The sequence below is a fragment of the Podarcis bocagei genome, assembly GCF_964188305.1.
Source record: "Podarcis bocagei genome assembly, chromosome: 6".
Classification (NCBI taxonomy): Eukaryota; Metazoa; Chordata; class Lepidosauria; order Squamata; family Lacertidae; genus Podarcis; species Podarcis bocagei.
The window spans coordinates 91283926-91302572 of record NC_138130.1 but is presented as its reverse complement, the minus strand read 5'-3'; the positions used below and the strand labels follow the sequence as shown (position 1 = coordinate 91302572).

The 18647-nt window shown below is 40.6% G+C and overlaps 1 protein-coding gene across 5 annotated transcripts in view; it reads right to left on the bottom strand.

Moving 5' to 3' along the window:
* MRE11 (MRE11 homolog, double strand break repair nuclease) overlaps positions 1–18647 on the bottom strand; it is a 30686-nt gene that overhangs the window by 7229 nt on the left and 4810 nt on the right. For 4 of the 5 annotated variants that reach the window (XM_081197653.1, XM_081197654.1, XM_081197656.1 and 1 more), the window contains 14 exons: positions 18477–18615; positions 17485–17645; positions 17217–17304; positions 16132–16273; positions 13884–13998; positions 10363–10548; positions 8237–8408; positions 7678–7758; positions 7106–7232; positions 6550–6650; positions 5134–5307; positions 4268–4330; positions 2681–2900; positions 1265–1348 (listed from right to left, as the gene is read on the bottom strand). In XM_081197653.1, coding sequence (XP_081053779.1) covers positions 1265–1348; positions 2681–2900; positions 4268–4330; positions 5134–5307; positions 6550–6650; positions 7106–7232; positions 7678–7758; positions 8237–8408; positions 10363–10548; positions 13884–13998; positions 16132–16273; positions 17217–17304; positions 17485–17645; positions 18477–18615 — 1853 coding nt within the window. Of the gene's footprint in view, positions 1–1264; positions 1349–2680; positions 2901–4267; positions 4331–5133; positions 5308–6549; positions 6651–7105; positions 7233–7677; positions 7759–8236; positions 8409–10362; positions 10549–13883; positions 13999–16131; positions 16274–17216; positions 17305–17484; positions 17646–18448; positions 18616–18647 lie in introns of those variants that run through there. The other variant, XM_081197657.1, reaches the window with a different exon arrangement.

The following is an 18647-nucleotide window of genomic DNA, read 5'->3' as shown; positions in this document are numbered from 1 at the left end:
TCCTGGACACAATACTTCCCTATCATAAAGACAGGTGGTGAAAAAGAAAAGAATATAAAAAATAAAGGACCTAATAAAACTAGCAGCAACATCAAGAGCACATTCCCCTGCTTATCTTCCAACCTTACATGCACTATCATCTGCCAACAATGCCCTTCAGAGCTGTAACACAACAACCAAGTCAGTCTCTACACAAAAGGTAATAAATAGACACAGGTCTGATATCAGAGAGAAATGTGCAGAATCCAACCAGAGAACACATCAACTTCTAAGGATACTCAACTGCTAATGTGAAAGTGCAAAGGAACTTCAAAAGGAAAACTCCAGTGTGAAATTGCTGGATGAAAACATGTCAAAAAGTTCTATCACTCGTGGTCTAATGCGAGACAGCGGGCTTCTATTTCACTATATGTGTTAATTCACTTGGCAACGCCAGATATTTGAATTCTCATCACCAATACTGCTTTTGTGACTGGTGACTGTGCTTATTTTACATACATTTAAGTTTAACATAATTATTAGACAGTATGCATTTGTATTAAATTTCCAACTACCTGTAACATCACTGTTACCAGTTTTTCCTCCATCCCATGCCAACTGAGAATAGCATTTCATGCATCTGATTAAGTAGACTCTAATCTACAAAGGTTTATGCCAGAATACATTTGTGAGTCTTTAATGTGCCACAAGACTGTTGCTGCCACAGACTAGGGGAGCAACCCTATGGAAAGATCCATCAGGATGAACAGCTTAGGATACAGTGGATCATCAGCTCAGCTGGTGTTAGGTTCCCAGTGCTAGCTCAGTTGAAGATGCATCAAATAACTTGCTCATCCATCTGAGTTGAGGCTAGTGTCAGTCCCCAAATAGGGGTGTGGCAGGGGCAGAATCAGAAAGGTTGGCAAATGAGGCTGGATCCTCAGCCCATTTATCTCAGTAACATGGCAAAGAACACTATATTAAAGGCCTGTTTTCCATCTACCAGGCTTAGGCAAAAAAACAGCAGCAGTCCTACCGCTGGACCAGATTTGGCTCTGGAGTAACTTTACACTGGCTTAAATTACATTGGCGAGCTTTATACCAGCTTCTTGTGCATAGGATTGCTCCCTAAGACAACTAAACCTCTGAAAATGACACATGTACGATACTATGACACATCAAAAACATCAAGTGGATTATTTTCTTAAGGTATCATTAAAGAGAGTAACAAATTCGGACATGCATGTCAATATGATATAGGGGTTCACTTGCATTCTGAACGTACCATCCATGATGGACATATTCTTTGTAGGAACGGGTGCAGATTTATATGTTCTGCTGCTAATCATCTGGTCCTGGCCAGTGCCTCCTGCAATAATAGAAAAGTAAATATTCAGATGTTTACATTTCTCCAATTTTTAACTGAGCCACTACGGTGCAGCAGATAGTGATCCAACCCTTTTTTCTGTGTTTCGCTATGCATGCCTGTTACGACACACTCAGCTCTAAGAATGGTAGCCTGTACCTGAGAAAGGAAGCTCTATTTTGGCCTGGAGAAGTAAGAAGAGGGTCTGCATTGTAGTAACTATAGAGTAGTGCATGCTCAAGAAAGCATGTGCATGCAGATGTAAGATAGTCTCTACCATTTCCGTGAATGCATGTGCAGATAGAATTCCTCTAAGGAAAAAGTAGTGGCCAGGGAGAGGTTTCCTGCAATCATAAGAGCCAAAAGTGTTTGGTGTTTTGGGCAGGTGTCTGTATTACCCCAGCATGAAAAGGGTTGATGGAGAAGAGCTAGGGCAGAGAAAATGATCTAAGATGAAAGATATGCAAATGCTTCCTTAAAACTGGAAATTGACCATGAATCACCAATGCAAATCATCATAGAATGGATGTGTGCTTAAGAAATACCTCTAATTCCCTCTTTGATCTGTTTAATCAGGCATAGGCAAGCTCCAGCCCTCCAGATGTTTGGGACTACAATTCCCATCATCCCTGACCACTGGTCCTGTTAGCTTGGGATGGTGGGAATTGTAGTCCCAAGCATCTAGAGGGCTGGAGTTTGCCTATGCCTGTGTAATCATAAGTATCCTCCTCACAGGAGTGCCTGGTGTGCTCTGGTCCATGGGGTCATGAAGAGTCGGATACGACTAAACGACTAAACAACAACGTCCTCCTCACACAAGGAAAGGATTCCACCAGTCTGGAGGTAACGGGGCACATGGGTAACATATAGCCCTTTTTTTCTCCTAGCAAACTGTGCACATTTGCAAACTGAGCTTTATGTATAAAGGTAAAGGGACCCCTGACCGCTAGGTCCAGTAGTGAACGACTCTGGGGTTGCGGCACTCATCTCGCTTTGTGGCCAGCATGACTAAGCCGCTTCTGGCGAATCAGAGCAGCGCATGGAAATGCTGTTTACCTTCCTGCCAGAGTGGTACCTATTTATCTACTTGCACTTTGACATGCTTTTGAACTGCTAGGTGGGCAGGAGCTGGGACCAAACAACAGGAACTCACCCTGTCGCGGGGATTCGAACCGCCGACCTTCTGATTGGCAAGCCCTAGGCTCTGTGGTTTAGACCACAGTGCCACCAGCATCCCTTCAGAGCTTTATGTATATATGCATATTATGACTATCACCACCATCATAATCCCAGAATTTTGGGATTGCAATTGCAAAGGACAATAAGGCTACTGGCCTCCTCTTCCTCGTCGGGATGCTCCTCTTGCTGTTGCGTTCTGCCCTTTACCTCCTCTTGCCCGACCTCTCCCTCTTCCTCTGCTGGGTGGCAAATCATCATCATCTGAATCATCATTAGCCCTTTGACCAGAGGTAGCCACATCCATGAGGTCATCATCACTACTGACGGAAGCATGATAGGCTCCCTGAGATCTATGAGCTTTGGCCCTGTTTAAAGCCTGAGAGAAAAGTATTAACCAATGTTGAAGCATATTAACGGCCTTACTGGAACAAAAATCAAAGTTTCATCTGCTTTCCCCAGGGGGTTGGTTCAGGTGTAATGCTAAATCAATGCTGAAAAACCTTTTTGAGCCCAAGAACTTTTAAGTGTGCACCATGGGCACCACCCTCTCTGGTAATATTAATTATTTAATTATTATTATTATTATTATTATTATTATTATTATTATTATTATTATTATTATTATTAATGATACTTTATTTATACCCCACCCATCTGGTTTGGGTTTCCCCAGCCACTCTGGGCAGCTTTCAACACAATATTAAAATGCAATAGCCTATTAAACATTAAAAGCTTCCCTTTTAAAAAGCTTCCCTTTTAAAAAGCTTCCCTTTTTAAAAGGTTCTTTCTCTCTTGGAAGCAAGAAAGAACAAGTGACCACCACCATCCCACACACAGACACACCTGCCAGGTTCACAAAAATTAAAACAGATATTCTTGAATTTGCATGATTTTACACAGGGTTCCCATCACCACCATAAAATCTTGAGCTTACATTGGTAGACCACACAGTAAAGAATCACAGATCCATTCCTTGCCACGATGAAACATTGATTCAAGACATGCTTTTTACAAAGGATGACAAAAAAAGAACCCGTCAACAAATCGCTTAACAAATCTGGTGATCTTTGATTTGATGGCAAATTTTAGGCAATGCCTTGTAAAAACTATTAGAACCCATAGACTGTGCCTCTTACGAGCCGTGTTTTGACATCCAGCAGTGATGGAAAACTCTGGATCTTTGGGTTTGCCAATGTAGACAGATACAATTTGTGATTTGATGGTAGATGAGAGGGGAGAACTCAAAAGTATCTATTTTGCTGGAGCCAACTTGTATTAGCAGCTAAGTCGGAGTTTTGTGCTTCACAAGAATGAGCCTAGACTCCCACTGGGGCTCAGTGCTGGTTGAGGAGGAGGAGTCTGGAAGCTTCTGCTTCCAGTTTTAATTAAACACAGCTTGAAACACCATGTGATCAGGGCAAAGTTTGGGGAACATGTTTATTACTAAAGAAATATGAAATGGGTAAAATATGGAAATGAATGTCAACACATTGCGATACACATTTTGGACACAATGGAAGCTACTGCTTGCATACAGAAGTTCTCTCTCTCTCTCTCTCTCTCTCTCTCTCTCTCTCTCTCAAGAAATGTTATTCAAGCCAATCAACTAGCTGTCAACGTTTCCCTTTTTTAAAAGGGAAATTCCCTTATTCCGAATAGGATTCCTCACAAGAAAAGGGAAAAGTTAACAGCTATGATGGCCCAAGTCACCTTAGATCCTTTCAGTTTTTTCAGCTTAATTACCTCTCGAACTTCCTCGTCCTCCTCCATGGTGTTTTTTCTTCTCGACTCTCTAAAGCGTTGCACCTGTGTTGAAGTGGTAAAAGGTAACTACGGTAACTATGTATTTTTACACTTTCAGGGTAAAAAAGATAGGCAAAAAAGAATGGGACTGTTTTCCTCTTTCCATTATTAAAACAAATAATGGGGGGGGGGGGCATCCTGAGATGCTGATATGTAGAGCTTGACCTTCATGACTTACATTAGTAAATGCATCCAACAGCTATTAAGTCATTCAGATTAAGGTTGTTGGGTCTGAATCAACTGGAGGGAATCCAGCTGTGTAAAGCCAGTTTATACTATTTTGCTGCCATCTTGTGGCTTAAAATGGCAATGCAACTCAGTCACTTTAATAAGATGTCTCATAAAATAAGGGGGTGGGTTATCTTTTAATACTCCAATCTTCAGAACACGCTAGTAACAAGGATCGGCTTGTCAGAACAGTGAATTGGGGGTGGGGCGGGGACATTGGGAGGTTTACAGAACATAATTGTGCAGTTCCAACACCTTTCTTTCTCCCAAATATTGCTACCCACTGTCATTTCAAGAAAGGTAAGTCCCTCCATACAGGGGTCAGCAAACTTTTTCAGCAGGGGGCCGGTCAACTGTCCCTCAGACCTTGTGGGGGGCCGGACTATATTTTGAAGGAAAAGAATGAACACATTCCTATGCCCCACAAATAACCCAGAGATGCATTTTAAATAAAAGGACACATTCTACTCATGTCAAAACATGCTGATTCCCGGACCATCCGCGGGCCGGATTTAGAAGGTGATTGGGCCGCATCCGGCCCCCAGGCCTTAGTTTGCCTACCCATGCTCCCTACTAACCTCTTCATCAATTTTGGCTTCCTCTGCATCTGTATGGCGTTCCTTCAGAAACCGCTGCGTCTTCTCTAGCTGAAATTTCACCAGCTCCTCAATCGCATCCTTCTCCTCCTTATCCACAAACTCTTGCACTGCCTCTCCCATGCCTCTCTCAGTCAGGAGGGAAAGCTGCACTTTCTTGCAGAAAGACAAACAAGATACTGCATTGAATACCCCCGATTTATTTAAAACTGGTGTTCTTGGGTGGGGAAACTATGTAACCTGCTGGGGAGGGGGGACTTAAGATGAGCCGAAATGCAAGTGATTGAAAATTATTGGCTAAAGGCAGGGATACACAGGGTGAAGTCATTGTGCTCACACAATTATTTAGTTGAATGCCACCCTAAGCTTTATGGTTCTTGACTACAAAAGCACATAGTGTAATAAATCAGCCTGCGCTGGTTCAGGTGTAACACCAAACCATGGTTTGTACTATGCAGTCCTCCAGGCTTTTCTATCTGACCCGCAGAAAAAGGTTCTCCACCTTTGTGTTAAGAATTGCAGAGGCCCTGCTCATTGTTCCAGTTAGTTTGTGGTGTAGCAACGCAGAACAGGACCTTCTCCATTGTGGAATGTCATATGCACAACTCCCTCCCCACAGAGGTGCAATTGCTCCTTACTTTGTTTTCAGACCTCAGATTAAAACATACCATATTTTTCCATGTATAAGGTGATCTTTTTTCTGGATTTTTTTTTAGTGATAAATTGGGGGTCATCTTATACACAGGTTAATACGGTAAGTAAGTGAGGACTGGAGCCAGGGGCGATTCCTCAAAAGACAGCTCAACAGCTCAGCAAACTAAGAAACCTTTAATAAAAATATTTTTTTAAAAAAAAAAAACACAGCTCAACAAACTTACAAAAGAAGCTCAATAACTGTTTTTGCAGCGCTTTCTTGGGTCTATTGGAATGATTGCTGCAAGACTTAGACTTGGTTTTGTGGATCATTTACCTATTTTATGCATTTTAATTATTATTGGACAGTTTGGGTGCAATGCCGAAAGAGTTTACACAAACTAGTCTGCAAACCAGCTTCAAATTATGCGATTTTGATCCTGGTTTTGTGTCCGCTCACAAACCATGGTTTATCAGATGGTATCAATTCACACATCAGAACACATCGTGGTTTGCTGTTGTATATGAATCATCCCTTTTTCTTGGGGGCCACAAGCCTCTGTTGGTTTTTTGCTCAAAAAACTTAACACTATTCCTCTTCTAGATTTTTTCCTTCAGTGCAATTTCAGACTCTTCGAATGAAGAATCAATAGCTATAAGGCTTTGAGAAACAAAATGCACCTGCTGTTGAATTAGCGTTAAAACCAGAAATTCAGCCTGAGATAACAAGGAAACACCACCTCAAATTCTGAATAATAAGTTTACCTTCTCAGCTGTCTGGAAGTATTGTTTAACAAGATCCTCTACCCTCAAAGTCGTTGTCTCTGATGCAGGCTTGTGGACCAGTTTTCCAAAGTTAATCTCATCTGTAAAACAAAGGAAAAACGATGCAATTTTTAGCCCATGTAGAGAAATAGTTTGCTACCCCAAAATATCATTACAATAAGGCAAAATGCATATCTGCAGGGTGAAATAATTCAAAAGAACAGTCCGTGTGTGTGTGTGTGTGTGTGTGTGTGTGTGTGAATATCTGACCTTAACACAGAACAATTGCTAACCTGTGGTAACTAATATTTTATGATATATATTGGTTGGTTCCCAATGTTTAAATCATACTCAGAGAGATATTAAACTAACACATCCTGTCAACAAAGGATTCCTGCGTATAGAACAATGCTACATTATTGTTGTATAGAAGCATTGCAATGCTTCAAATACATTGTTGCCACACCAAAGTACTTCCATGAATAATGTTGTTTTCCCCATCAACAATATTTGCTATAATCCTCTGTAGAAGCTACATTATTGTTCATTCTTTTACCATTTTTCTCTTTTTGCTCCCGGTGCCTGAAAAAATGTATGATATCTTTGGGATTAGCTATCCTATCCATGAACTTTTGGCTGAAACGCACAATGTTGAATGGTTCAAAGCCTCCGCTGTAATCTACCTTCAAAAAAAGAGAGAAGAAAATAAGCATTAAAGGTATAGGCTCTGCAACCAAACAACTAAAATGATCCAATTTTCATCAGTTTAGTCTAATGCCCTTGCGAATATCTAACTAACCATCCTGGTGTTTACAATACAGCACAACATTCAAGATACCCATCTTTAATAATTCATCTCAACAGCAGGCTTTTACAAGCAAACAGAAATTATTTCAAACATTAAAAACCGCATTTGTTCTCTCTTTTTTAAATAGCTAGATGGCTTTTAAACCCCTTATTATTTCCCACAAGTGCCTCAAGTTCCACTGCTTCAAGGAATGCAGACAAGATAGCCACGTACTACCACTCCACGAAGGCGGAGGGAGGCCCTAAAATGTATGCTGAACAAGAACATACATTTGCTTTTTAATTAAAAAAAAAAACACCATATTAGAAGCCCCATCTTACTCGTAATCTTATTAGAGGCTTATCTGGTTGTCTGGGGTTGTCAAGACGGTCTCTTTCTGAATTGTCCAACATGGCTTCAACCTTTAAAAATGAGAAGGGGGAAAAACACATATCTGGTTATTTGTTTATTATTTCCATTTATCAACCACCTAAAAGATCTCGAATCAGTTTACATGCAGAATTAAGTGCAAAAAAACACATCAAATTATTCACATAACAGAATACAAAGGCAATATCCTAATAATACAATACAATATAATAATTAATAATATTTTTATTATTTTTACCCTGCCCATCTGGCTGAAAGAACTACAAGGCAGTATGACATAAATATTTCAAACCCCATAACATGCAATCATTCATCCAGTATCATTCACCATCCATTTGACAACACTGTGAATAGTAGATTCACAGCCTCAAACATTAACTCTATGAACCATTCATATTCCACAATATTACAACCCACATACAAAGTGTCCACGTACAAAATGAGACAGCACTCCTAATATCCAAAACCATAGTGGACTCGTGCCCCACTCCTATCTTTTCCAGCTCCTACCTTTTCCATGCAGAAAGCTTGTATCGCTTGTGTTACTTTAGGATTGTCAGGATTAAAGATGTCAGGATGGTCAGCAAGAACAATGTCCTCAATGTAGAAAGGCCGTACTGTTTGGAGAGGAATCTTTTGCATATTCATTTTTTTCCCTTTGATGCGCAGCAAGCCAACATGTCTGGAATGCATTGAGCAAAGCCAGGTAAATCGAGTGTGGCATATACCCTGAGAATTTATTTCAGCCATGATCACTGTTAGGCTTACAGAGTTGTCAACTTGATGGAAAGCTGTTACTTGTTATAGGAGCCTTAACAGGTGGACAGGGAGTTCAAGGGCCATGGCTAGGAGAAGTTCACACTGGGAATAATCAAAATGGATTTGGGTCCTTATACCAATGTGCAGTGAATGGAGATGGGCAAGAATCCCCTTCTCATACTAAGCTTAATGCAGACCATTGCAGCTAAAGATCTGACTTACATTTTTGACAGAAATAACCTGCCATCTGTAATCTCTACCCCATCATGAACCCTATTCTGCCTTCACAGGTTTCTTTCACCAAGACCAGCTAAACTTCCATTTTCTTTGCATTCACTATCAACAACATTATAGAATCTGTCCTTCCTCGTCAAGTATGTCAGCAGCTCAGCAAATAGTTTGGGAACTCATGGGCACCAGGCAAGCAGTTTTTAGTCTAAAATGTAGTCGGTAAATCTACAGTCGCAATTCTGTCTTAACAAGGCTACATTACCTAAGCTACAGAAATCTATTTACTTGTATTATCTTCTCCTGAGAAGAGAACAACAATGGCAGATTCTTGCACTCTGCATCTTGGATGGCACAGGCCTCTTTCCTGTTCTCTCTCTCTCTCTTTTTAATTATTATTTGGTTCTCATGCCAGTGCATGAGCTCCTCGAGGTCTGTCTTCCGTCAGAAGGTAGGAAGTTGAACGGGGACTTGAGCCAAAGGGAGTCCAGTCTCCTCCAGAAGTTAGACCAGAGACTGCCTCTTAGCCCCAGAGAACAGGGCCTCCTCCAATAATAACTGGCTCCCCATCTTTCCTTCCTTTACTTGAGGAAAGAAATGCCAGATTCTCCCACTCTGCACCTTGCATGGCAAAAATTTCCTGTGCAGTTCTCCACGTCTCTAGGTTAATTGCTCCATAGCCATTTGGATTAAGGGTTGCAGGTGCCCATGGAGGCTATTCTGCTACTAAGATTCTGAATGTGTGTTTGTTTGTTTGTTTGTTTGTTTGTTTCAAAAGAGCATAGCAAAGAAATCAGTTATGGTTCAATTTGCTAGTTTACAAGATCACTATTCGGGGAGGGTCCACTAATAATAATAATAATAATAACAATAATAATAATAATATATTTATACCCCACCCTCCCTGGCCAGGACTGGAACAATGCAGAGCTTGTTCTCCTTAGCCCAGCCCTCTCTACCTGCCACTTTATGTCAGTCCAGTTCCACCCCTGGAAAAAAGCAGGGGACACAGACAAGAGGCTCAATGCCTTCTCCCTTCTTGTAGACATTTCAGCTGAATGGTATGTGGCATGCTTGTACCAAGAACAGACAGTGCAACTGGGGAGTCAGCACCCACAAGTCAAGTTAGGTCCTGCACCCTTTGGTAAATCACTGAAATTGTAGGAAGGGAGGCGCAAGACAGTCCTAGTACTGTGACAACAGGAATTGCCATCTGTCACAGTGAGAGAGCCCTGAAGCCTTCTCTAGAACAGCGTTTTTGAAGTTGAGCAGATTAGGGGACACAGGTAGGAGCAAGCAGCTAAGGGATGGGGAGATCTTCTAATTCCTCACTAGTTTCCCCTTAATACCAGGAATAGAAATTAGAGTCCCCTGCTTTCACCTTATAAACAAGCCGAAAGGGTGAGAGCAAGCAAAGAATACCATATTTTGCCATGTATAAGACTAGGTTTTTTTCCTTTTAAAAATGTCAAAAATTAGGGGGCATCTTATACACGAATAGGGCTGAGGGTGGACTGGTGATTGGTTGTTGCCAGAAAAATAGGGGGCGTCTTATACATGGGGGCGTCTTATAGACGGAAAAATACAGTAATTTGCAATATCTCATTTAGTAAACCAGACGAAATAACAAATAAAACTTAAGTACATACTTTTTGGCAGCTTCGCCTGGTGACAAAGATGTGACCACTGAACTTCCTGGCTGAGACACATAGAAAAGTTGTCGTTCATTTCGGGCAGGAGCTATTTTACATTCATGCTCATGACCCCAAATTACGAGATCAATAAAATCATCTAGAAACTGTTCCGGAATATAATTTGTGGCACCATGTTTGCTCCTGTACAAAAGGAAGCATACAAACATAATTGCAAAACTGAGGAGGTGGTTTTACACTGATGTTAAACTAAAATATTCCAGTTAAATTAAGTGTTTATAAAATATTTAATTCCACTTTAACAACTGCAAAAACATGTGTATCAGGTACAATTTTCAAAAGGTAAGGAAAGGCGAATTGAATTAAAGCTGTAGGACAGACAGAAGTTCAGGTTGCAGACAGATCAGCAATGGTCAAATGTAAGAGGCCATTATAAGGGTAGCACTAAAGCACAGGGAAATAGCCCCGCAACTCCTTCCACCTGCAAGCTGCTTTGTTGACTCAGAGAGTAGGACACTTGGGTCCTATTGCTAAGTCCCCAGATCAAGGCGCCCATAGCCTTATGCAATCCTACCACCACTGAACCTCGTTTTCTGCATAATCAAAAGTGACCCATCAAAGCTGTCAAACGGACAGTTTAAAGCTGAAAAATTGCTATCTAAGATCCCTCTGGATTAAAATGAGTTACAATTGAACTAAAATTGTTGGACACAAAGAAACAACAACAAGTTAGAGGTTTGTTGGAGAAAGATTACTAAGTAACCAGATTCCCTCTAGGGGGAATTCTGTGACATTACAATGGCTGTGGATGGAAAGTTACTAGTGGAAATTGAAAGAATGTTTTGTTTGGTGGGAATCTTACAAGAGCAGAGTCTGGCTATGAATAAACAACTCATGACCTTGACCTCTGGAATAAGCAGCTCTGCTGAATGTACTGAGGACCTGAATGAGAAAGAATCTGCAGCTGAATCGGAAATGATATCTCAAGAAGTGGAGGAGACTAAACAAGGAAAAGAGAAAGCAAAGATGGAAAGTACCAACCAGAAGCTTACATTAGTGGAGTATAAGCAAGGAGACTTTTGGATTACACTGATTACAAATCTACGAAAGATGCAAAAGACGAAGAAGGAGGCCCCTGGAGTATATGGAATACAGGATCTTAAAATAAAGAAGAAATATGATTGGGGCCCCCACTCTGACTCTGAAGATGCATGGCCTGTGGAACTTTTGCAGCAGTTGTCTTTAAATGCCCTTGTGGGAAGAGAACCTGGTTTGATGGGGATAGAGCTCCTTCGAGATTCGACGACCAACATAAAGGACTACCAACAAGACCGGCGGAGAGGGACTGAAAGAGACTTGAAAGCCTCGGATGTGAGGAATCCAGGCTAAGAACTGTTATTTTGGACATATATTGGGGAAGGGACGAAAACCGGGGATGGGAGGGAGGGAAGAATAGAACTTTAAAAACACTCATGACTTTTGGGTTTAGTTAATATGACTTTTATTTAAGACAAAAGGGGAAATCGATGGAAGGGAATTGGAGTCCAACTTAGAAAAAAACTTATTTTCTATAAAAGATGTAATATTAAGATGGTAAAGAGGAGAAATAATAATTTGCTGACACAATTATGGGAATTGGGATGCATGAAGGGGGGTGGGGGGAAGTCAAGGAACAAGGTTAAGAAAGTAGGATTTTCTGAAACTATACATGTTCTTGTCTTTGTCTTTTTTATGTGTGTTATGTTTTTATAAAAGGTAAAAAACCAATAAAAATTGCTTTAAAAAAAACAACAAAAGTGACCCATCCACACCAAGGAGCCAGAATGAAAAGCAAAATTTATCCATTGTTATTTATAAACACAGGTAACAGAAAAGGTTACTCACTTGACAAGAGCAAGCCATCATTCAAATGAGAACTTTGGGTCCCACATAAATAAAAGTTGTTTATTTTTCAAATTGTTAAAGGCAACTATTCCTTACCCTAAAGATTACGGTACAGTGGTACCTCGCAAGACGAATGCCTCGCAAGACAAAAAACTCGCTAGACGAAAGGTTTTTCCGTTTTCGATTTGCCTCGCAAGACGAATTTCCCTATGGGCTTGCTTCGCAAGACGAAAACGTCTTGCAAGTTTGTTTCCTTTTTCTTAACACTGTTAATACAGTTGCGACTTGACTTCGAGGAGCAACTCATAGAACGCAGTGTACATAGTAGCCTTTTTTGAGGTTTTTAAAGACTTTGGTGATTTTTGAAGCTTTTCCAGAACTTCTTTTGCAGCCATTTGGTAAGTTAAGTTTTTAAAACTTTTTTGGGGGGGGTTGGATTTTGGGTTGGGGTGTTTGGAATTCAAGGACTTGGTGTTGGGGAGGGGTTTGCAAGAATCTGGAAGCTTGTGTGTTTTTTTCTGCATTTTTATGATTTTCTGTGACCATTGGGCCACTCTGCTCTTTTTTTAAAAAAATTCTGGATTTGAATTTCTGTGTGGTGGGTGGCTGGGGGAACAGTTGAGGAGGGGGTTCTTCAGCAAGAAGCAAAGAGTGGAAGAGGAGCCTTCTTCGAGTGGTCCCCCAGAGTCTTAGAAAATGTACTGTACACTTTGTTGATTTTTAAATGTTTTTCTGTCATGTTTATAAAGTTAATTTATTTTCCCTTCAATTTTTGAACTGCTCTTTACAGTATGTGTGACTTTAAAGAGCAGTTAATAAACTGTTGTTGTACCAAATTTGGCTTTGTTTGGACTTTTTTTGACCATAGGAACGCATTAATTGATTTTCAATGCATTCCTATGGGATTTCGTGATTCGCAAGACGAAAAATTCGCTAGACGGCAAAACTTGCGGAACGAATTAATTTCGTCTTGCGGGGCACCACTGTATTTTAAAGGTAAAGGGACCCCCAACCATTAGGTCCAGTCGCGGACGACTCTGGGGTTGCGGCGCTCATCTCGCTTTACTGGCCGAGGGAGCCGGCGTACAGCTTCCGGGTCATGTGGCCAGCATGACAATGCCGCTTCTGGCGAACCAGAGCAGCACACGGAAACGCCGTTTACCTTCCCACTAGAGCGGTACCTATTTATCTACTTGCACTATGACGTGCTTTCGAACTGCTAGGTTGGCAGGAGCAGGGACCGAGCAACGGGAACTCACCCCGTTGCGGGGATTTGAACTGCCGACTTTCTGATCAGCAAGCCCTAGGTTCTGTGGTTTAACCCGCAGCACCACCCGCGTCCCTTCCCTATTAAAGAGTTAAAACCTGTTGCCTAAGGTTATTATTTATGTCCCTCCAAAAGCAGAAAAGTACTCTATATTCACATCAGCTGTGCAGAGCTGGTATCGTAGTCCACCATCTTTTTTCTGTCATCAAAGAACAAGCAAAATGACAACTTTAAAGCAAGGCTGAGCAGAGTGGAGGGGGGAGAGAAAGGTACAAATTTCAACATCATCATTTGTACCTCACCCATGTGACTGGGTTGCCCCAGCCCCTCTGGGCCAACAGAATATACAAAAACACAACATCAGTACCTGTTCTGGTGAATTACAAACAGATTAAACCAACTATCTTCATCTTCCTTTGGTCTCAGCATAGTCACTTGCTTGTTCACAAACATTCGGTGAAGCCTCTCATCTGGAATAGATCCTGGAACGGACATAATAATTACCTTGTAGTGAGTTGTTTGTGATGAAATACTGTGAAAATGACATACTGTACTGCAGTAAAAACTTCCTTCATTGGCAAGAGGTTGGGACTAAATTATCCTTGCCAGCCCAATGGTTTGTATTAAAGTTGCCAATGTTTAGAAAATGTCTAAAACTGCCTTTCAACTTGCCACTTACATATTCACTTTCAGCAAGTAGCATGTCCTGGGTCAGCAGCCAAGCGGCATCCGACACTCTCCTACACAGTCATCACTGCCCCCCAAGCTGCTGCACTGAGTTCCCTGTCCAAAAATGACACAGAGCAGAACTGCCAAGGCTGCACTCATGACAAAGTAAAGGCTGATAGCCCCCAGACCAGTGCTGTGTGTCCTAGTCAAAGAAACGCAGTAAGGAGCTATGGCAGGAGTCAGCAAACTTTTTCAGCAGGGGGCCAGTCCACTGTCCCTCAGACCTTGTGGGGGGCCGGACTATATTTTGGGGGGGGGAAATGTACGAATTCCTATGCCCCACAAATAACCCAGAGATGCATTTTAAATAAAAGGACACATTCTACTCATGTAAATAACACCAGGCAGGCCCCACAAATAACCCAGAGATGCATTTTAAATAAAAGGACACATTCTACTCATGTAAAAACACGCTGATACCCGGACTGTCCGCAGGCCGGATTTAGAAGGTGATTGGGCTGGATCCGGCCCCTGGGCCTTAGTTTGCCTACCCATGAGCTATGGCATCCAGGGAAGGAGGGAGCCCTGAGCTTGGTGAGTTGGGCAGGAAGTGGTTGCCTACTGCCAAAGTAATTATTTTCAAGCCTGACTAAAAGGAGAGCAGCAATCTCAATTGTTTAGGTTTCTAGAATATTTAAAACCTGATCCCCCCCGCCCAGAACAGTTTCTAAAAGAAATACAAGTGCTGGATGGAAGCAAAGCAGGGAAAACATGCTAACGAGAAATTGGCAGGCCAAAGCAACAGCAGAGAAATCTGGGGAAAATAGGTTCCAGAACCATGTGCTCGAGAGTTTATTGTTCTGTTTTGGGGAAGTGCTGTAGCTCAGAAGTGAGGCATTTGTTTTGCACACAGAAGGTCCCTGGTTCGAGAGAATCCTATCTGAATTCTTCAACAGCTGCTGCCAGTCAATGTAGACAGTACTGCTCTAGATGGAACAATGGTTCCATCTCAGTATAAGCCAGCTTGCTGTATTCCTACACGGTGCTATCTACCAGCTCAAGCCAATTTGCCTCACATCTGCAATCTACATGAACTTCCTTTTACAGTGGTACCTCATTTTTCAAACACAATCCGTTCCAGAAGACAGTTCGAGTTCTGAAACTTTCGGAAACTGAAACCTCAAGAGGCAACAGCTAGGCCTCAGGATCTTGCACTCAGTGGAAGCTGCAGGGCATGTTCGACTTCCGAGGCATGTTCAAAAACCGAAGCATTTACTTCCAGGTTTACAGTGTTCGAAAACCAAAATGTTTGTTAATGGAGACGTTTGAGAACCAAGGTACCACTGTATTTGTTTAGTAAAATTTAAATACAGCACTTGATTTTAAAAAACAACAGGTCTTTGTGTGACTTCCACAAAGTAGTATTGGCAATGGCACTCAGGTTTCTGTAGAAAAGTAGGAGAATGAAAGAAATAGGAAAATGTGGTCAAGGATGTGGTCAAGGAGACAGCAAGCAGGCCAGCACTAATGAACCAGGAAGACAGAGGCGGGAAAGTCAGTATTTAATTAAATAATAATAATAATAATGGATAGGGTTTTCAATGAGCCACAAATAATTTAATTATTAAATGCAAAACACTTTTAATGCACTCATTGCTTACCATCCTTTTCCCCTTTGATTTACTGACAGGTATAATGGAAAGAGCTATTTGCGCTACTACAAACTTTTGAGACATCAAACCTAGGTTCCCCTCATTTGGTGAAAACCATAAATACTGGTCAACAGACTTAAAGTTTTCCATATCAAACTCCACTAAACTTACACCCCAGGATCATAAAGCTAATTCTAAAAAATAAAATTCACCATCTTCAGGCCAGACCTGATGTTCCTCCAAGATGTTATGGTTTCATTAAAGCCTTGCCACCATTCCAAAAAAATAGCATACCTAATCCATAAAGAGCAATTTTGGAACTGCCCTTCTGAAGCAAAACAGGACTAATGTCTATCTTCTCTACAGATGGTGACCGTCCAAAATGATTCACAAGTCCTGCACAACTTAAGATGTCCAAAGCACAAAGAGCATCTGCCTGTAAGATAGATGAAGGAATATCTACAATTAGCGTTTGTTTATCAAAGGTTGGCTTGGTCACCATTTAGTCAAGAAACACATGAAGTACAGATGAGGAAAATGTGGTCCAGCAAATGTTGGACTACAATTCCCATTAGCCACAGCCAGCCAGGGATGATAGTTGTGGTCCAGCAACATGTAGAGGAACACAGGTTTCCCAACCAACTTAAAGCATTTAAGGGGGGGGATCTTGTATTCTTTTCCAGATCAACTAAACTAGGCTTATAAATAGCCTACTAGCCTGGTGCCTGTAACAGCCTCTAGGGCTAGGCATCTGGGAAAGAAAGCTTTTGTAAAGTGGAATTGATTCTTTTCCCTCCTTCTTCCGGCCATCAATAGGCCACAAACAATGAACAGAGATATATGTAGACATGAAAGATATTTAAAATGCTAAGTACTAATATCTTTGTGGACCTTAAGAGGATAAACTAGAATTGATTACATGGTAAGTGTACATGTTTATGCCATTAAAAAGCATGTTTTATCCTAGGCCAACAAAGGAAACAGAGAGCCACATCAACCACATTTTCAGCACCTTATGTAACAAGTTTATGCCTTCTTAAAAAGCATAAATCATTTAAAAACCTCAATGCAACTATTTCAAAATTACAATGTAAGCCACCATAACCGTTTCATGCAAGAATTAAGACAGTAGTTTACCTAGGCACCAATGTTGCAATCTCACTAAGGCTACAATCCTAACCCAAATTACCTGGAAGCCCCAATGACCTCTATAGGACTTACTTCTAAGTAGACATTATTAGGGCTGTACTGTAAGGACATCAATGCGTAAATGTTTGCTGGATTCTGATGTTTAAACTCTTTACTAATCTTCTGAAGGTTTGTCATATCCAATAATTCATTAACCCTACTAGTTATCAACTTTTGTATAACATTCTTACCCCTGTTGGATCATCATGGTTGCCATGAATACTAAAAACTGGAATAGAAATGTTGAGATTGTCATCTTGGTAGTTCACCCAAGGAAACCTGAACAGGAGAGCAAAGTTTAAGTTTATTTATAAACAGAAATATCACTGCTCAAGTCATCACTTTTTACACTGAAACATCCCATAAATGAATGGCCACAGAATAATTATTATCATTTATTAAACTCAATTTAGAAAACATTACAACTATGATAGTCAGTTTTATCATAAAGATACCTACTTGCTAAAACCAAAATTAACTGACTGGTCACTCAGAATTTCAAACTGTATAGGACGGTCACCCATACAATATTTCCTTAATAATTCTAAGCAAGTATGTAATGCTTTTCTGGAAGGTTTGTTTTCATGAAAGAGATCGCCTCCTAATAAAAGAAAATCCACCTATAAAAAGGAAAGGGAAAAGTTATTTTAAAATATTGAAAACCATTTCCATTTATAATTTTTTACTTCAGTTTTGTAAAACCATACACCTTTGCAAAGAGTATTAATAAATAAATAAATTGGCAGTATTACATTATTATTGTATTCATTATTCATAATAACATTATATACATCATATTAAACAGCTAAATTTCTCTGAGCCGTTTTTGGTTACCTAAAAGCAATTTACAGTGCAAACAAAATCTAAATAATCAAAATTAATCTTGCTTTCAGCACTGATTAGCCTTAAACAGAGAACAGTACATAAAAGGGCAAATTTATCCAGGAATTTATACTGAGTCTTTAATAAATATTTAAGTTTGTAACTGTGTAAAATATATTCATTTTTTAAAATCAGCTATAATACATCGTATGTTACAGTGAAAGTTCAAGAAACTGATGCACTGGCAGAACCACATTACTATTCCCATAATGTCCCCATCTGTATTTTAACAATTTTTTCTGCAACATGTCACATCTCTGAAGTCGTTTAAGTAAAATATCCTGCCACATGTAGCCCTTCATTACTATTCCAATCCTTGCTTATGGTTGAAGGCACTCAGGATGAGGAACCTGTGTTCAGCTCCCTTCAGCATCAGTCAGGTGGCCCAGAGGGATGAGGGAAGCTGCAATTCAGCAACAATCTAAGGGACACAAGTTCCCCATCCCTGGCCTACACAATGCAATGGATTACATGGTACACAGAGAGCTGTTGGCACATTAAAACACTGATTTCTAGAAAATACTGGTCCCTTGATGCTAACCTTACAAAGTGTTATAAAACTGCCTTGCCTCATTATCTTGAGCAAGTTTCAATATTTCATCAAATGTTACAAACGTATCATTTCCACGTGCCGCGTCCTTCTCCAAGTACCCAAGATGAATGTCAGTAGCAACCAAAATTTTAAATGTAGCATTTTCTTCATCATCCCTAAACATGGGGAGGGAAACGTAACACTGTTA